Below are 21318 nucleotides of genomic sequence, written 5' to 3' on the forward strand. Positions count from 1 at the left end.
CTCACCTATCACTTCTGTGTCCTGACAGCCGCCTGTCTGACTACTGTTTGTTCATCTCCCACACTTGGAATAAACATAGGGGCCATCACTTGAAAAAGAAATTGAGGTTACTTACCTATAACTGGGAGTTCTTTGAGATGTGTAGTCCCTATGTGTATTTCACTACCCTCTCTCCATCCCCTCTGCTGCAGATTGTTTGAACTGTAGTAAGAATGGGAAACTGGAGAGGTATGAGCCCACGCCACCTTTTGTGGCCTCCGTTCAGACTGTGAGGAGAGCTACGGTGCACATGTGGGCCAATGGATTCTGCTTACAAAATATTCCGGACTCAAGCACGTCGTGTGCATATGTATCCCAAATGAGAAATACAGATAGGGACCACACATCTCGAAGAACCTCCAGTTGCAGCTAAGTAACCTCTATTACAACACTCCTGCTAATACATCCCAGAATGGTGCTCACTTTTTTTTTTGCAACAGTATAATATTGTTGACTCTTGTCTAGTAATGTAACATTGCTGATTATACTCTTAAAGAAACAGTTGAACATAGGAGATATTTCTAAAGTCTACTGAACACTAGAGTTATAGCAATTACAGCAAGTGGTCAGTGGCTCCACCCTTATTACTTTCCCGTCATCACAGTAACAATACCAGTTTCATTCGAGGATCGAGGCTACCTGCTAATAATGATTTGTGATTCCGAGATCTGTAGAGCATCAGGTTACACCAAAAACATTTTAAAAAACCATTTGAGTTTTGGCACAGTCTGCTACACCCTCCTTGTGTGGAATAAGTATTTTATTTTCCTTGGGCAGATTTTTGTGCTCAAAAGCTACAAAGGTTTCCACTGAAGAATTGCTTTCATAGTCTTAAAGGATTTTGATCAAATCAACTAGAAATCCAGTCAAGTTGCCAGAGGTCTGAATGGTAATGTTAGTTTTTCTTTGATTAAAAAGGGTGATGAAATCTTGAAGAGCTTTAGTTTGGTCTGACATCAGATTCAACGTAGACGTTACAAATGATTTGGAAATAAAGATAGGCAGCCTTTGCACAAAGAGGTTACATTTCTCTTCAAAGTTCCCATTCATTCACAATTGGATATGACTCATATAAGATATGGGTAACACATACTTAAGTACCTTAAACAGTGCAGTGTGTATTTATGGACTGTTATTTTTTGTTCAGTAATCTCAGCTTCTTTCCAGTATTCCACTGTGTTCATAGGCTGCTTGTTTTGTTTTGGTTGTCCTAGCATAAGCATAAAATGGACTAGAGTTACAATCTCTGAAGAGACTCAGTATTGGTACTTCAGGAATCAGGAGCCTAGTCCACTTCACTCTCCTGCTAGCATACTCAGGCCACGTCTACACTACGGGATAATATCGAATTAGCTAAAATCGGTCTCATAAAATTGATATTATAAAGTTGAATGTGAGCGTCCACACTAGGCACGTTACTTCGATAGTGCGCGTCCATGGTCCATGGCTAGCGTCGATTTCTGGAGCAGTGCACTGTGGGTAGCCGTTCCATAGCTATCCCATAGTTCCCAGTCTCCCCCGCCCCTTGGAATTCCGGGTTGAGAGGCCAGTGCCTGATGGGGCAGAAATCATTGTCGCGGGTGGTTCTGGGTACAGCCTCACCCCTCCCTTTGTGAAAGCAGCAGACAACCGTTTCGCGCCTTTTTCCCTGGGTGAACTAACTGAGCAAACGCCATAGCACAGCAATCATGGACCCTGAGATCAGTAACGCTATCCTGAACGTTGTCAACACCTCGCGCATTCTCGTGCTGTCCATGGTGAACCATGAACTCCAAAGGCAGGAGGAGAGTAGGAGGCAGCTATGGCAGAGCGGCGCTACGAAGGAAGACATGGACACTGAATTCCCCTAACGCAGCCCAGCATTTTGGCGCCCTGCGAATGGGCAGCGTCTACCCATGAACGCCGATTGCGGGCCCAGGGAAACAAGCACAGACTGTGGTACCGTGCAATAGTTGCATGGGAACGATCGCATGCTGCACACTTTCACAGCCGAAACACTTCTTTGAACTTGGACATCCTGCCCTGCCCTGAAACCCATAAACAAAGATAGAGCATCCCTCACAGTGAGAACGAGGGCAAGAAGCCTCCTGGAAGCCTGCAACCCAGACATCTCGGGCATCGAATCAATTGAGTCGGAAAATCTACTGTGGGGAGCGTAGGCAATAGCCAAAGCAGATCGTAACCGCTGCTACGAAGCTTGTGACTCTGGAAACGTCAGGTGATAGGGAATGGCTTGCTGCAATGGATTCCCTAATACGGGGAGGCCATAGATGGAAGCCCCAACCCTACGCCCCCGGAGCGCCAGGCCCACCCCAGTACGTAAACCCAAGGGTACTTTCACAGGGCTGCAAGCACGGGATCACAAGGAATTCACCAACACCACGCGGGAGGCCAGGAAGGCATGACGCCGCGTCTCACTAACAAGGGACGTTTCACCAACATCCACGTGGGATGGCCAGGAAGGGTTCATGACGCTCGCGGTCTTTCAGAAGCACTACTCTGTTTTAAACGGCTGCAGCAAGGGAATTACTTCCCAGACCAGAAAATAACCGTTGGGATGTTGAAATGCCTGTAGTTATCCTGGGTGACCCAGCCTACCCCTTGATGCCATGGCTCATGAAGCCATACACAGGCAGCCTGGACAGTGGTCAGGAGCTGTTCAACTACAGGCTGAGCAAGTGCAGGATGGTGGTAGAATGTGCATTTGGCGTTTAAAAAGGGCGCTGGCGAACATTACTTACTCGCTCTGACCTCAGCCAAACCAATGTCCCGTTTGTTATTGCTGCTTGCTGTGTGCTCCACAATCTTTGTGAGAGTAAGGGGAGACCTTTATGGCGGGGTGGGAGGCTGAGGCAAATCACCTGGCCGCTGAGTACGAGCAGCCAGAGACCAGGGCGATTAGAAGAGCACACCAGGAGGCGGTGCGCATCAGAGAAGCCTTGAAAACAAGTTTCAGCACGGGCCAGGGTACGGTGTGACTGCTGTGTTTGTTTCCCCTTGATGAACCCTCCCCCCTTGATTGACTCATTCCCTGTAAGCAACCCACCCTTCCCTTTACTTACAGCTTGCTGAAGGAAATAAAGTCAGTATCATTTAAAAATCATGTATTCTTTATTAAAGTCATTCAGTATTGTTTACAAATCAATGTATTCTTTTTTAAAAGTCATTCCCTGTAAGCAACCCACCCTCCCCCTTTGGATGTATTCTTTATTAAAAAAAGTAATTATAAAACAGGCAGAGAATTATCAAGGTATCCCTGCCTGCTGTGGTTTGGGAGGAGATAGGAGGGAAGGGAAAGGCCATTAAGCACATTTCAACGTAATTACAGCCTTTTGCTTGCACTGTCCAGGGGGTGGAGTAGGCGGGTGCAGAAAGCCTTCCCCCACGCGTTCTTACACGTCTGGGTGAGGGAGATATGGAACGTGGGGAGCTTTGAGGGTGGTTATACAGGGGCTGCAGCGGCACTCTGTGACCCCGCTGCTCTTCCTGAAGATCCACCATGCGTTGGAGGACATCAGTTTGAGCACGCAGCAGATCCAGCGTTGCATCTCGCCACCGCTGATCTTCCTGCCTACACCTCTCATATCGAGCGTCTCTCCTATCCTCCGTTCACTGGCATCTTTCCTGTAGTTTGCTAGCACATCCTTCCACTCATTTCTGATGAGCTCTGTCATTGCGTGTTACTTCCATAATTTCTGTGAACATTTCATCTCGTGTTCTCTTCCTCCTCCGCCTTATCTGAGCTAGCCTTCGGGATGGCGTAGGGATGCCGGACAACTGTGCAGCTGCATGGGGAGGGAAAACAGGAGAGAAGTATGTAAAAAGATACATTTTTACAGAACAATGCTAGTACTCTTTTACAGTGACTAACACACTATCCACCTTACATAGCACATGTGATTTCACTACAAGGTCGCATTTTGCATCGTTTAAATATTGAGTGCCTGTGGCTCTGGTGTTGCAGATCACAGACGCAGGTCCAGGCACCCAACTTCCATGCGGCGATGTAAGGCTTTAAAAGTTTGACTTCTCCAGCGTTCATAATACACAGTGATCTATGATGCCTTGTTCCTGTTAAGAGGAACCAGCAAACCCCAAACCCCCCTCTTTCCCCTCCTCCCCCACCGCATGGCTGCTATCATGTAAGATCGCTGCTAATGATCACCTCCTTCCCCCTTGCCCCCCCCCCACCGCGTGGCTGGTAGCTGGGAAGATTCCTGCTCGCCAAACGCTGAAAACTCAGCGCTATCCTTCCTCCCCTCCCCCCGCTCTGCCCAGTAGCAAAATCGCCATGTCTGCCCCCTAATTAAATTCCTGAATTTCACCAGGTTACAATGGATGATATAACTCTCCTGAGAATACCACCGCAGGATGCAGAACGTATGTTTCTGGAATGCCAGCAGTCCCCCGGGCCATACGCAGCCGTGCTTGTTGTGAAGCAATGATTCCTAATTACTTGCTACATGCATGGCGTGGCAAAGTTTCCTACAATGGTGGACCGGATAAGGCCGCCTTGCCCCGAAATCTTCTCATAAGGCTTTTTGAGTACCTCCAAGATCGATTCATGGAGATTTCTTTGGAGGATTTTCGCTCCATCCCCAGACATGTTAACGAACTTTTCCTGTAACTAAAACTTTACTGGCTGCGAATGCATCACAAGCCCTGATGGCAAATAAATCATTAAAAAACCGCTTGTTTTAAAACCATGTTTGATATTTACAAAGGTACACTCATCCAGAGATCGCTTTCCATTGCTTCACTTGTCTGCTGGCTTGTTGGCTTGGGCGGCTGCGGTATGCGGTAATTCTTGGGTCACGCAAAAAGCTCCTGCGTTGGGGCTAACGGGAGTCCTGTGTTTGCTATCAGCAAGCTCGTTTCCTCATCTTCTCTTCCTCTCATCTTCCCCTCCGCAGCAACCTACAATGCCTACGGTATGATAAATTAGCATCAATACACCCACAGACAACTGAATCCAACGCCCAGGGTCAAGTCACTCCACGAGGTACTGGTCGCACAGTCCTACACACAACAAAATTGCATGCAGCTATTCGACAATAGAAGCGAAGCATGTTTATCGGCCACCTGACCCAGACTTTCCATTTCTCGCTTCGTCTGTTCGCTATATTATCTGGCTACCTTAACTTACCGAACCACTACCTTCTTCTACCACTGACTGACGGATTCCCCTGCTGATGGCCTTTTCCCTACCGTCATAGACTTTATGAAATTCTTTCCAATATTTGTTCATTTCGTCTTTTTCGAACGGATGTTTTTCTAGCACTGAAATCCTCTCGTCCATAATTGCGTATCAGACGAGTACCTCTTGTGCAGTCCAGGCTGGTGCTCTTTTGCGCAGTCTCAGGAGACTGCATTGTTACCTGTGCTGAATGAGCTCTGCGTGGTCACCTGTGAGCTGATCAAGCTCCACGCTGGCCAAACAGGAAAGTGGAATTCAAAGTTTCCGGGTCGGGCTCGTGGGCTTTTTCCTGTTTACTTGGCAAGTGCCCTCAGTTCAGATTGCTATTAGCCAGCAGCGGTTCAGTGGTCACTGTGGGGATCCTCCCGGACGCCAACTCAACGTCGATTCCGTCCACACTAGACCGTACATACCGATATGTTAATATTGAATTTAGCGCTACTCCTCTCGTCGTGGAGGAGTACAGAAATCAATTTAAAGAGCCCTTTATATCGATATAAAGGGCGTTGTAGTGTGGACGAGTACAGCGTTAAATCGATTTAACGCTCTTTAAATCGATTTAAACGCGTAGTGTAGACCAGGCCTCAGAAGCAGCAGGAGAGCCCAATACAGTAACTGGAAAGGAGTGCGGGGGACGGGGAGGGGGAAGGTTTTTCAAGACACAGCATGGGAGCAACATTTACTGTGGTGATGGATGTGGCATGAAAACCTAGTTAGAAAGAATGTAGGAGGGAGAGAAGCAGTGAGAGGGGTGAGAAGCAGTACAAAGGAGTTGTAAGTATATAGGGTGGGAAAGATGCATGCAGCATGGTTGGGAGGGAGGCAAGAGAATTGTAAAGGATGACAGAAAAGAGAAATAAAATGAGAGCAGGGAGAAGAAGAGCAAGCACAGATGTACAAAATATCACAATAAGAATCAAAGACTTGTAAACAGAACATGTACAATAGTATGATATTTCATGAGAAAACAAACAAAATTTAGGGTCGATTAAAAATGGGAATTCTTTTTCATGACAAATTTGGAATGAATTTAAAAGTTTTCATTTTGTTCATTTTCCCTAAAATGTTTAGATTCAAAACAATTGAAACAAAAAATGTTCCTGTCAGATCAAAGGGAGGATGTTGCATTTAGTTGCCTAGGCCTATTTAAGAAAACAGTTCTTGTGACCCAAAGTATTAATGCGTAAAGGTCCAAATTAGGCTCTGAAATTCACATCTTACTGGTGTGAGGAGTGAAGAAAAAGGAAGTGAATTTCCATGTTTACTCTGATAGATGTTTTGTTAGACATAGATTTGTGCATTTTATTTTATTTTACTTGGCGACTTTCTTTGTTCTGTCTGTTACTATTTGGAACCACTTAAATCGTACTTTCTGTATTTAATAAAATCACTTTTTACTTATTAATTAACTCGGAATATGTATTAAAACCTGGGGGAGCAAACTGCCGTGCATATCTCTCTATCAGTGTTATAGAAGGTGAACAATTTATGAGTTTACCCTGCATAAGCTTTATACAGGGTAAAACGGATTTATTTGGGTTTAGACCCCATTGGGAGTTGGGCATCTGAGTGTTAAAAACAAGCACACTTCTGTGAGCTGCTTTCAGGTAAACCTACAACTTTGGGGCAAGTAATTCAGATCCTGGGTCATTGTTGAAGCAGATGGGAGTGTCTAGCTCAGCAAGACAGGGTGCTGGAGTCCTGAGCTGGTAGGGAAAACAGGAGCAAAGGTAATCTTGGCACATTGGTTGGCAGCTCCCTAGCCGGGGAGTGGGGGAGAGGAGGAGGGTTTCTGTGATCCAACTCGTCACGTTTTGATTGGAAACAATTTCTTCGGGGCTATGCAGTGAACATTGATTAATACTGATACACAATGAACATGCTCAGAAGTGATTTTTTTTTCAATTTATAATTTCATTTAGCACATTTTCCTTCAAGCTTAGCAAAGTACAGACTATATTAAGCACTAAACTTATGCTACAGTTCATCTTTTAAACTTTGGCCATTTTACGTGTAGTCCTCTTCAAACAAGTGTGATCTATATATAGAAAGAGTTTCTTCTTTTGTCTTTCCTGTGTGTTTCCCTATGTGTGTGTGTGTTTGTGTTTGCGTGTGTGTGTGTCTGTGTGTGTGTGTGTAAATGACTGAAGGGAATTAATTTAAGCAATTTAAATAAATATGTATTTAGCAAAAAACATATGAGTCCAAAAGTTGAATATTTTGGAAAATTAGTTTGTATAAACACTGAGTTATAATGGAAACTGTTAGCTACTGTTGTTAGTTCTAAATCCCAGGCTATCATAACATATTGCCCAGTTGCATCAATATGAGAAAAATAGCACATACAGGGTTGTCTTGTTTTGTCATGTGATTGTTATATAACTATTCTGATTACTTTAAAAATCAGAAGGGATTGCAGGGGGAAGGAGAAACAAAGATGTAATAGGTAAGGTGTAAAATAGAGTATTCTTCACTAAATTACATTTCTACATTCTATAAGCATCTCAAAATATATATAAAAGCATTTTAAAGTCACCGGTACCTATTTTTGTTTGTTTTAAAGAAGAGTTTGCTTTTTTGTTTGCTTTTTAAACAAAGAAAAAATTCAGGAGAGAAAATAAAACATTCAGAGAAGTTTAAGTTCATGTGAAGCCTTCAGCATTTTTCAGCATATAGCCTGAGGCTTCCTGTAGGTGCTCAGTTTCACCTTTCACTTGAATCTGAAAATATTTCTGGCTTAATCTGTGAAAACTCCCTAGTGAATGGTTTGTTTTAATTGACTACGCTGGTGCTTATATTTTAATTGAAGAACAATAATATTTTCAAATGATTGTTGTAACTGATAGTGGATGGTTTTTTTTGTTGTTGTTTTTAAGTGGAGTAGATGCTACAGTATTTGTTGTTCTGACATAAAGTAAAAAACAAACAAACAAACAAACCGAAAGGCCATGTTATATATCTCTATCGTAATTTTTCTATCTATAACAAAACTTGTTTAGAAATGTACAGGGAAGTTAATGTACTTGTAAGTGTGACCAGATGTTCCAGATTGCCTGAAACTATTTCAGAATTGGGTTCACTGTCCTATATAACTGTCCCCTGGATGCCCTAAAGGGTTACTTGTCAAAAATGACAGTCCCCAGACTGAACCCACCTTGAGAGATTTTTTTTTCTAATTGTCCTTCCTGGTTCCAGAAAATGTTAGCTCTCAAATATCACAGTTGCAACACTGACTTCAACCAGTTTCCAGTTTTTCTTCTGGAGACCCAACAGTAGACCTACGGTACGGGGTTTCTTCGGAATCGCAAAATGCTCAAAGAACAATATTATTGGTTGGTCCCCATCGAAGGAATGAACAGGTGGTGCAGAGTCATAGTGTATTATGGTAGTCATACAGTGATTTATTATCCAAAGAATACAACTGTTTGTTTAATTTGGGTCTTGTGACCTAAAAAGGAGTTGTCCTCAGTTTTGAAGTTTAATATGGGTAATAGTACCTTCTCATTCCTCCCCCCCCCCCCCCCCCCCCCCAATGTCTCTTAGCTTAAGCTTCAGAAAGGTCCCTGGAATTTGCATTAGTTTTTAAGGAATTTTACCGCAGGAAAGTTCATATTATTCTTGTAGGAACCTTAGCAGATTGTTGCACAGAAAATATCTGATTGTTTTACATTTAGAAAATATTAGAGAATTGGATGAGTAGGCCCAAGAAGAAACCTCTGAAAAACATGAGAAGACAAGAATATCCTAAGCAGGTCCTTTGTATTTAGAACTTATTCCTCCAAATACTTGTTCCATTTACATTAAAATAAAAGTGGAAATTATTTTTTTCTTCTCTCTGGCAATTTTGGTACTGTCTTTAGTATCACATTCTGAATGTGTCCAGTTGGCAAAGACAGCAGTGACCAAAGAAAATATTAAGTAAATTACTTTCCACCTTGTCAATTTTTGGATAAGCAATGGGAGTTTGCCATTGATTTAAATGGAGCCCGGAATTTTTTACTTAGTTTTTATATCAGAAATGAGTAGATGACAACTGACTACATATAAAAGGCTCCATACAAAATAATAGCATAAGAACCCTAGAACAATCAGTGTGGGACATGCTGCGTCCAACCAAGCCATAATAGCTTTCTTTCTTTTCTGGAACTTCTTCAGTGTATGTTGTCTCAGTGATCAATGAAAGTAAGAGAGCACAGTAGCAGTATCTTGTTCAGTACAAACTATCCCTAGGTTGTCAACTAATTGAACTAATTATTGTCACCAAGGCTTCAGCTGTATCCAGTGAGACTGAAGAGAAGCATCGGGAATAATGGGGAAAAGACTGCTTTAATTTGTGCTTTTTTGTGTTATATTTTTCCTAAACTTTCAAAATGAAAATGCTGAGCTATTCTTGTTTTCCCAATACCTGCATCCTGTCAATTTGGTGTTTTTTTGTTGATTGTTTATTTCAAAGTTATTAATTTCATTGCCATCTGTGATTAATCAGGATTTAAAGATACTGACATCTGAAGTTGATCCTTGACCTTCTCAGCTTACTTAACTAAGATCAGTTTACAATGTTATCTTTTTATTTATTTATTTTGCTTTTCATCTTCTACCCAGTGGTCAACAATGCACAACCATTACACACAATATTTATTTTCTATTTTAAAAAAAAGAAGCAAGAAAAATTAGCAGTAGAACTTTCCAGTTATTTGGAAAACATGGTACATTCATAGCTACAAAATAACAGTAAATTTGGACAGGTCCTTTAGATAATGTTTCCTCTTTTGTGTTATACTGCATCATGCTATTATGGTTTGTGTACCATGCCATAGCACACAGTAAAATACATGGTACTTTATCTACCACCCTGGTTGATTAATAGAGGACATTAATTTGAAGAAGCACAACTGGATTGCATTGAATGGTCTTTATGTATTATCTTCATTTAGCCTGCTAACTGTAAACTTATGATGATCTAATCCCTGGTCTTCTGATGCAAATTGGAATTATTAAATATTGTCACTTCAAAATTGTGTAAAGAGGATTAAAAATAAATCCCTGGCTAAATAATCAAGGCAGGCGATTCCATAAGAGGAAGAGATGGAGAAAGCATAATAAGCATCCCAAAATTCTACCTACAATACTTGATTATTTTCTTGTATTTTAGAATATTAATATATAAAAAACTGAACAGACAAAATATCTAAAGTAAGATTACTACTGTTTATGTATACCAAGGAATGTTAGTTTTATTTTTAAAATAAAGTAAATGGTTTAAAATGTGAAAATGATTAGCAATGGGAAGCTAGATAAATATCCAAATACAGAGTAGTTCATGCTCTTTTAAACAAATGTAAATTAGTAAAATATCATTATCATGCAAGGTTCAAAGAGCAAGCTTAACTTTTCCCCATATAGCCACTTACCATCCATCTAACAAGGTTTTGTTTAGTACAGCTGCATCTGTAGGAATGTTTAAAATCGAGTACAAATGCAATTGTAATACCTGCTTACAGACATTTTGCTTTCTTTCTCACCTCTGTGGTAGATAAATAATATAGCAGCCTAGGTCTGAATTCCAAAGCCTATTTGTGGATTGGCTAAAGATGGACAAAAGATCTGTTGGAAGATGTTCTGCTTAACTTTCATGTATTTCTCTCACTGTCTTCTTAGTTAAGTAAACCTGGTTTTACTGACAGTATTTTTTTAACTGGCTGTTACATCAGGATGAATATGTGAGCCAATCTCTGAAGGGTGACCAGACCTGGGGTTCAAATGAACATGGATGCACTCAGAAGCCATCTCCTCGAGGTGCTTCAGGCATCTGGTTGTGCCACTTAGGACATGGAGGACATAGAAAGACCTTTGCAGGAGGAGAGCAGATGCTGGGCCCTTAAATTAGAGGTTAAAGATCATGAGTTCACATGAATTTTCAGCATGTGATTTGGTGGTAGTAGGGTTTCTGGTTAGTTTATTTGTTTTGGCATGACTGTAATTTGTTTAACATTAAGAAATTGCCAGGTTTGGTTTGAAGATCAGCATAAATGGGAATACAATGTCAATTATTCATAGTTTGGTGGGAGGCTTCTTATAATTTTAATATAATTTAATTTCCTATTTGACACTTGTTTTAACTTTTTCTACAAAATCATACTAATACAAGAAAGATACCAAAAAATTATATCTTCCCAGTAAAGTACTTTATGGTGGAAGCAATGTAATACTTGCACTGTTACCTGAATATGGTAATACATTTTAAATAATCACCCTGTGTTAACTGATTCATATAAAAATGGATTTTGTTGGTCTGGATCTTTTGTAAAACATCCTGAAGGAAAAATAAGAGTGGTGAAAACTTCTGTTAGCATATTTTTTTCCACTGTTACAGTGTCAGGAGCATACGCTAATTTGCAGCTGCACTTAGATACATAGCCCACTTTTTTTTTAAGTATTGCTGTTTTTTCCTAATGTCTTATTTTTGGAACCTACCTGCATTCTTGGGTGTAGAGTTTAGTATGCTAGCCAGTTATTAAAAACAAATTAAGTAACCTATACAAATAGAGTATCTATATATAGATAGTTATGAACTAGCACAGTGGTTCTCAAACTTTATTTTTTTTCATGGATCACTTGAAAATTGCTGAGGGTCTCGCCGGACCACTTAATAATCTTTCCAAATGTTGTGTGTACTGTTAGCTAATTATTGTAAAGCACTTTGGATAAAAGCACTTTATTAAAAAAATAATAATAATTCACTTTTTTTGTTCTACAATTAAAAGCACACAACTCATATTTTAATAACGGTAGTTTTACCTTTCTAATGTGATGGACATGCCCTCTCTCCCTTGCGGTGGCAGCCACCAGGCTGGGAAGGAGGAGGGTCTCTCCCTCTCTCCCCTACCACCCCAGCCCCTGAACTGGGGCTGGGAATGAGGGCCGTCTCTCCCCGGCAACTGCAGCCCTGGAGCTGGGGAAAGTCACCTCCTTCTCTGGCTGCTGCAGCCCTGCATGTCCCAAATTCCTCCCCACCCCCTCTTCTCATCCCACTGCCCCCTCCCACCTACCCCCTATTTCCCACAAGGCCACAACTTCACCTTACATGTGTGTCTTCTCCAGGGTCCAGGCACCTAATTAGTGGAACCACGCCTGTGCAGCTCCACTAGTTAGGTGGGTGGCCCTTCATTCTCTTGTGTGCAGCCACCTAAGCACACATCTCAGAGGGAACTATCTGCGGACATCCTGAATGGAGCTCAGTTTGGACCACAGTTTGAGAACCTCTGATCTAGCAGTATCAGGCTCCCTAAGAACTAGTAATGTCAAAATGCAAAGGGGGAAGAAGGGGAGAATCATACCATGACATGTGCCCTAGGTGAATTTGGGAGAGAGCCTTGAAGACGTAACCTTTCCACAACAGTGTTTTTCGTTAGCCAGCTGACTCTAGTGAAAATTGAGTACACATACACTGTGACTCCTGAGCTGAAATTGTGATGCCATGGGATTGAAGAAAATAAGCCACTTGAAGAGGTTACAAATTGGGGAAAATTAGCCATTTGATAAGTAGGACACAAGGGGTAGGGGCAGACCTAAAAACTGCAAAGTCATTGGACATATTTCTTTACAGGAAAAACTCTTCTACTTGTAAAATGCTATAGGTTATTTACATTAAAGTAAAACTTCTGGTTCAAACATAAGAAGCGGTTTAAATATCTGTTTTCTCACATTAGCGGTGGCTCTGACTTCACATACATTTTCAGAATCAAAAGTTAATTTGTATTTATAATCGCATTTCAGTGAGAGAATGTGACATTTTTTCAGAGGAAAGGGTGCTACTTCTTTTTGTTAATGTAGGCATTTAAAGGGACACAGCTAGGCTTTTACATTAATGCTTCATTGATTTTAAAGAAGGATGTTTACATTTCTGTTCATGCTTTTATTTCTGTCTAGAAATGTGACAAGAGAAAGGTGAATTCATTTGCATAGTAAAGACTGTCTTCAAAAACAATGAAGCTAGAAACTTCAATTATTAACTGATTCTGGAGAACACAGAAAAAATCTGTGGAGAGGCACATCTACAGATTAATTGAGTTTCCGAATGGATGGATTACTTGATTGACTGTTTGCTAATATATCCACTTTACTGACAGTAAGAGGAATTCCAGTTCCTCAAAATTGCTGGGCATGTGGCCGTTTGGGGGGTGGGGGGTGGGAAGGGGTTGGGGAGGATGTATTGCGGGCAGGACTGTTGTTTTTATAGGCTGCCAAAAAATGTCTCAGATGGCTGTAAATGGCATGTTGTAACAAGATGCTATAAACAAAATGTCAGATTTCTTAATATTGCATCATAAATTGTTGTGAGTGTTTGTATGATGGGGGAATAATAGACAAACAACAAATATTGTCTCCTTGATTGAATATGTATATAGCATAGAGAAAAAGCTTCCATTGTTCCTCTACAATCAAACTTAAGTTATCATGCCCTCAGCCCCGTCATTATTCATTATCTGAAATATCAGCCAAGGTGGGAATGACGGGAGTCGATGCCAAAAGTGTCATGTTTTTTTCTTTCTTTTTTTGTACTTTTAAGACACAGTGACTGAATGGTTAGTTTAGTATATTGGTATTTGCAAAACGAAGCTAGAAAAATACAAGGGCTGTATGTATGTCTTTCCAACACTATGAAGACCCATTTCTAGCCTAGGTAGGTCACAAGGTATTGGAACTTAAATGGGTCTCTGGCCTATGTGTGTACCAACATGGGCCTCAAGTAAGTATACATTTGGAGAAGTGAAGGAAATTTACTGCTGGCAAGTTTATTTTAACAAAAAAAAAGTCTGTTTTAAAGCTGCTTGGGACCTGGTTATTCCTGGTGAAGCAGAATTAGTAGACAAAGTATAGATGAGGTGGTCAGAGTTTTACAACTTATCAGATGAATATCACCACCCAGCAACTCACTCTTTTAAAATTTTTCAGATTTTTTTTTATGATTAACTTTTCCATTCCCTCTGTCTGTTATCCCTTTCATTCTCCTACTCTGTTCCTCAGTTTGTTTTACTCACCCCCTCTGTGTCTCATCATCTCTCTGTGTCTGTCACCTCAGGTTAGAAAACAGAAATGGGATTGTTTAGACACACAAGGTGGGTGAAGTATTAGATTTCACTGCAGGAGTTCTCAAACTTTTGTACTGGTGATCCCTTTCACATAGCAAGCCTCTGACTGCGACCCCCCCTTATAAATTAAAAACACTTCTTTAAAATATATTTAACACCATTATAAATGATGGAAGCAAAGCGGGGTATGGAGTGGAGGCTGACTGCTCACGACTCCCCCATGTAATAGCCTCATGACCCCCTGAGGGGTCCCGACTCCCACTTTGAGAACCTCTGTTTTACTGGATTATATTCTGTTGTTGAGATAGACAAACTTCTAAGGGCTTGGCTACACTGGAGAGTTGCAGTGCTGTAAACCCACCACCAGCGCTGCAACTCACCGTCCACACTTGCAGGGCACATACAGCGCTGCATCTCCCTGGCTGCAGCGCTGGTTGTACTCCTGTTCTGCCTCGGGTATAAGGATTGCAGCGCTGGTGATGCAGCACTGCTCCGCAAGTGTGGCCACCAAAAGCGCTGTAATTGGTCTCCAGGGTATTAGGAGGTATCCCAGAATGCCTGTTCACAACAAATCAGAAGAGTGGCTGAACTCTGGGCTCCCCGGAGCTGCTTATCTAAAAAACAAACACAGCTCCTGTTTGCTCGAGCGAACGGAGGCAGGCAGGGGAATTGCTTTGGAGTGTTCACAGCTGTTTGCTTGAGGAGAGAAGCCACACGGCGGAGGGGGTGGGGGGAGTCCGTGTTGGAGCAGCTGCTTATGTGGTCTGAAGGCTATTTAGGAGTGCATAATTTGCATTTAGTGAATAAGAGAGGGGTGGGGGAAGGGGTCAAATCTTTTAAAATGATTGAAGATTGGTGCTGTGTATCTTCCAGTCCTTAGAACTTGCAAGGCAGAGAGCTGACACAGTGCCAGCTCCAAAAATCCACTCTCTCTGTCTCCCCCACGCTCCCTGTCACACTCCACCCCACCCCGCTCTTTTGAAAAGCACGTTGCAGCCACTTGAACGCTGGGATAGCTGCCCACAATGCACCACTCCCAACAGCGCTGCAAATGCTGCAAATATGGCCACACTGTAGTGCTGGTAGCTGTCAGTGTGGCCACACTGCAGCGCTTTCCCTACACAGCTGTACGAAGACAGCTGTAACTCCCAGCGCTGCACACCTCCAAGTGTAGCCAAGGCCCAAGTTTACAGAGAGCTCTTTTTCAGGTCTGGAAAGTGTACTCACAGTGTCATAGCCAAATTCAAGGCAGAATGGATTGTTTAACAAAAGTAGTTAACACATTTTTAAAGGGACCATTCAACATGAAAGGTCCACCTAGGACCAGCCGGGACAGGTCGCCCATTTTTAAAGGGACCATTCAACATGAAAGGTCCACCTAGGAGTAGCCAGGACAGGTCGCTGCTTGCAGAGAGCCACCCGAGTTGAGCACCCCCCCCCGGATCCACCAACCCAACCAAATCTTGTCCAGCGCCCCAACCCACTGCCTCCAGCTCCCTCCTGCACCCAAACTCCCTCCAAGAGCCCATGCCCAGCACTCCGTCCTGTGCCCCTCCTCCCCACACACTCTGAACTCCTTGTGACCATTCCTTCGCCTAGGAGCACCAGGGACATGTTGCTGCTTTCAAGGAGCCATGTGAAGCCAGGTAGGGAGCCTGCCGGCCCTGTGCCAACTGGAGTATAAACTGGACTTTCTATGAAGATTAGAAATGCCTGTTTATATAGCTTTCCAGTAGGTACAGATCTGGATAACACAGATTTTACTGTATATATACTCACATACATACTATTAATGTTAATACCCCATAATTTGCTGGATGAGTTTTGCTGAATTGTCCAGATTTTGTGACAGTGAATACATGACTTATCAGAAAAGTGTTTTAGATAACTCATTTTTTCCTCCTCTTTTCATTAGTGCATATAATAAGCTGTTCCCCTGTGTTTCATTTATTATTTTGGAGTACATTTCTTAATACTCTGTGGGCCAAATTTTCTTCTGGAGTGATTGGGAAAAATCTCCATTGAAACTGATAATACTGCAACCATTTATGCTAGAAAATTTGGCTCCATGTTTTTTTTTTAGTCTTTCTTGATACAAAGTCCTAACTAAAGCACCAAGGTCCCATGTGAGGCCTGTTGGTTAAGTGCATTTTTGAATACATTCCCCTCAAAAGTCCATTTTATTAATCTAATTTTATTAAATCTGCTAGATTTTCTCTGATCTGGGTTTAACCTTCATGACTGACATTCTATAATTTGCTTGTATAGCATCTTAGGATAATTTAGTAGGGACTATATGAATAAGTATCAAATTGCAGTATTGTAATCAAAATCTTAATAGTCTCAGATTTAGCTATTTGAACAGGTAGGACTTTCATCAATCAATTTTGTGCAGCAATTTAGAAAATTTAAATATTAATTTTATTACTGAATTTGAATCTATTAAGCACTGTAGCTTTGTTTTGCATCTTTGTTGGTTGAGAAGTCTTGGGCAAACCACATCATTCTGTCTTTTATTAGCTGTTGAATAAATTACAATAGCTCTATCAGTTAAAATGGAACTATAGTTTAATGATGTCAGCACAATAACACATTTTGTCATGTTACTTTTCCCTGAGTCTATAAAAGTGATGAAACTAAAAAGTACTTGCCTTGTAATTCTTCTTCTTTGAGGATATCATACCACTACTCTGGCCTTTTGTTCATGCTTATCCCCACTACAGAGGATATGTTGGAGCTCTGCCACCCTGATTTTCCAAGAATGTGAGGCCCTTCAGGGATTTTACACCACCAGTATACGTTAGAGCAGTCTTCCAGGCTTCTCTAATGCATGCTAATCAATTATGCAGGATCAGGGAACTGTATCCAGCTCATTGATGGCTGAAGTACCCCCCTCCCTTCTAACTCGTGTTGCTAAGACAAGGGGAATTTACTCTAGTAGCTTTGGAAACAATCAGCATTTGATTCAAGAATAATTATCTGCTGTTATCTTGGTAAACATACTTTTATTTTTGTGTTGAGCAAAAATATTTCACACTTAGAGTTTGTCTACACTACCATGTGAGGTGTGACTTGAGCATGTGTAGACAAACCATGGTTAGCTCAAATAATAATAACAGTGAAGCCATGACAAGAAGAGCTAGCAGCAACAGGAAGTACACAGGGTCCCTGGCAATCTTCCTCAGCCCATGGTGCTGCCCATGCTGCTGTGGCTTTGCTGCTATTGTTATTCAACTTAGCTAGATCAAAGGTAGCTCAGGTATGTCTACATATGCTACAGTTATACCTCTGGTTGCAGTGGAGACCACCTTAATAAAAATTCCTTTCAAGAATGACTGAGGACAAATGAATCCTTATTCTATTCAGTAAAACGACTTCATTATGATACAGCCTGAAGTACTATAAATAGGACATAAATATTAAAATACATGTTAATTTGCCTTTCAGGGGTTGAAAAGCTGATCCGCCATCTACACCAACACAATGTACCTATAGCTATTGCCACTAGCTCAGCTAGAGTGACATTTCAGATGAAAACAAGCAAACACAAAGACTTCTTTAGTCTATTTAATCATATTGTGTTGGGAGATGACCCAGATGTGAAGAACAGCAAACCACAGCCTGATGCGTTTTTAATTTGTGCAAAGAGATTTCATCCTCCTCCTCCTCCAGAAAAGGTAGGGATTGAATTAGCTGAAAAGTCAGCAATAAACAATTCAGAATACATTTTGATTTTTTTAAATTTGTTGTTTAATATGACAAGTTTTGAGATTGAGATTTAATAGCAAATAAAAAATACTCATGGGGGAATTCTGCACCACTGCGCAATACAGAAATTAACGTTTTGCATGCAGAATTTCCTTTTCCCCACAGAAATGGGCTGCAGTGCTGCTGGCTGCCACTGGGGGCCGCTGGACCTAGAAAAGTCTAGCTCTCACATAGAAGACACTGTCAGGGGGAGAGGAAGAAAGCTAGTGGTTCCCAGCAGCTGCAGTTCCCCGCACACCGAGGAAGGAACACAGCAGTGTGCAGAAACCCAACAAGCGGGACTGAGCATCAACCGTTTCTCTCTAGCCCTGGCTATGAGGATATGGGTGGGTGCTGACGGGGGGGTGGGTGAGTGGGCTAAGGGGGCCCAATAGCTGGGCTCCAGGGATTATATGTGCGGGTATCTGAGCAGTAGGGCCCCTGCAGCTGAGCTCTGGGAGTGGGGGCGGGGGAGGTGGTTTGTGGGTATCTTTGCTAGGAAGGGCTCTGTGGCTGGGCTTGGGGGGAGGGGAGTGCAGGTGTCTGGCCCCCCGGCTGGGCTCTGGGAGGGGGAAGAGAAACAGAAACTGGGTTGTCATAGGGGTTTCTTTAACTTTCTCCTGGGGGAATTTTTTGTGTGTGTCTGACTGGTATTTTGAAAAAAAAATTACCAAAATAATTGAAACTGGCGTGATCATATTGTGTTATTTTGACAAATAACTTTTGCAGAATTTTGCAGAATTTTAAAATATTGTCTGCAGAATTTTTATTGTTTTTGCGCAGAATTCCCCCAGGAATTAAAAAAACAACCACACAGCATTCTCTTTTCCCAAAGAAATGTATACTGTAGAAGCAGGAAATCATTGAAGTTTCCTGTTCATTCACTGTACAATGCAAATTACATTTGATTTACTACATGGTACTGTGAAGTAACAGGAAACTTCAATGATTTCCACTACATGTATAAATATGAAAGCTGAGCTTTTGTGCTCAAAGTTTAGAAACATTATTTAAAGATAGGACAGTTTTCTTTTCAAACATTTGTGGCTTATTTACCTCTTAAATGTCTAAACATTAAAGATACATTTTTACAAGAAGGATATAGATTTCCTTCATGCCATCTCTTCATCCTGCGTGCTGAATCTATGAGGTCATAATTCTTGGTTTATGATTTCAAAACCAGCACTGAGAAATATCATCATTTGAAAAGAAAAGGTGTTTTTTTTCTCTTATACAGATTTGCTAAATTTCCAATTCGGAAACCTGTGAGGGTAAATATCTGAAAGAGAAATGGATACCTATTTAAGTAATATTGTCATTTCTATTTTAAATTAACACAATTTCTCTTTAAAATCATGCCTTCATTCTTTTTTCTGTTCTGCGTGAAACATGAAGCCTGTAAAGAAATTTTGAGATCCTTTTTATTGCTGAAAAAATTGTTTCATAATTGTGATTTTTTTAATCCAAACTCTGGTGTAGATTAGACAGAGTGTATTGCTGGTCCACGGAGAACAATGGATATGTAGGCGTATTTGAAGCAGTTAGCTAGTGTATTTCAACCTTTCCCTGACTGAACCCTCCATTTCATTGAAGCTGAATATGTGTGTGTGTATGTGAGATAAAATCAATCTCATGTGTCTTTTCTACATGTGGGAGAATGTGAATACCAGACCCTCATTTCCATCTTTTTGATAAACAGCTGACAAGGAGTCCCCAACTTGTCCCCAAATATCTTGTCCATGCAAGTAACTCTTGTGTGAGTAGTACCTACTCACAGTAGTAGCATGCATAAGGACTACTTGTATGACTAAGGACTACTTGTGTGCAGGAGTAGCTCTAAGCTTTGAACAATCTCAATAGTGATGTCACACAAGGTTCTAACCTCAATTTAGAGCAAGAAGTGAGGCGCTGATAGTCCTGATGTTTCATTTTTAAGGTTTCCTTATTAGAAAGGAAAAAGACAAATGTTTTACTCTTTGTATATCATAGTGTCTCTTTTTTTTTTTTTGCTTTTGCTTTTGCTTGTCTTTAACACAGAATTTGAAGCTGGTATCATGTGAAAATAATCTTTCCAGATAACTATTTATTAGACAAACAGAGATTTAAAGTTTGTAATGTGATGTATTGATATATAAAATATATGTGGAATATATTCTCTGACTACTTTAATAACTGAAATGTTTAGTGGTTTTTTTTCTAAATTAAGATAAATGTGGCTAAAAGTTGTGTTGTGCAGTTATGAACGTACCAGAAAGGAAGTACTGGAGTAATTTATTTGAGGCAAAGGGAATAACAATAGGAGGTTGTCTAGTAATGGCTGGGGGCGTGGGGGAAAGCAAACATGAGCTTCTGTGATAGAAACAAGCTTTGTGGAGGCTAACAGTAGGATCAAGGGGGTCATTACCCCCTAACCATTCTTAAACAAGAATTGGTCGTTGTTTTTATTGATCCACCATGGAGGAAAAGTTGTGATAGGATCATGAAAAGCTCAGAAATAATAAAATTTCATCATAAAAAAAGAGTTAGATGTCATAAGTATTGTTTTTGTGTTCCAGATGTTGCACCTCAAATAAACTATTTTCCCATTTCACTACAAACAATTAGAACTGGGCTTTTGCTGTGGTAGCAGTTAACATATTAGTGAAAAGAGTAGTGAAACCTGTCACTAAGAGTACATTTACACAGGAAAAAACATGTGACAATGACTCTCAGAGCCTGTGTCAATTGACTCAGGCTCACACTAAGGGACTAAAAACAATCTTCTAGGTGTTTGGGCTCGGGCTGGAGCTTGGGCTCCGAGACTCACCCTTCTCACCAGGTGCCAGACCCTGAATGTCTGCACTGCAATTTTGTAGTGCCACAGCCCAAGCTCTGCAGTATATACATACCCTAAGAGTTCATTGGTCTGGTTTTTTTATGTCACCACAGTGCTGTTTGTGGGCTTCTGTTCTTTCTTAACCTTCATTGCAGCCTCATGTTGCAACAGATTTTTCCATCCTATCTGGATATCCACTAAAATCACAAAATGTTGAGAGCATAAAAAAAGAAAAATCCCTGGAATCCATGATTTCCAAAATGTGCATGACAAAATTGCATAATAATCATAAAGCAAGCATTGTGTGAACCTGAAGGAGGGGCTAATGAAGCAGCAGAGGCAAGGAAGGCCAATTTGCATTTTTTTTTCAAAGAGAACAGATCTTAAAATAAGAATTATTTTCAGTAAACCATGCTTTTTCCACATGC

General features: G+C 41.1%; 1 protein-coding gene across 1 annotated transcript in view; it reads left to right on the top strand.

Moving 5' to 3' along the window:
• PUDP (pseudouridine 5'-phosphatase) overlaps positions 1 to 21318 on the top strand; it is a 154604-nt gene that overhangs the window by 66083 nt on the left and 67203 nt on the right. The window contains exon 3 of the mRNA XM_032790061.2: positions 17776 to 18005. Within this exon, the coding sequence (XP_032645952.1) occupies positions 17776 to 18005 (230 nt within the window). The remainder of the gene's footprint in view (positions 1 to 17775; positions 18006 to 21318) is intronic.

This window comes from Chelonoidis abingdonii, chromosome 1 (genome assembly GCF_003597395.2).
Source record: "Chelonoidis abingdonii isolate Lonesome George chromosome 1, CheloAbing_2.0, whole genome shotgun sequence".
NCBI classification, from domain to species: domain Eukaryota; kingdom Metazoa; phylum Chordata; order Testudines; family Testudinidae; genus Chelonoidis; species Chelonoidis abingdonii.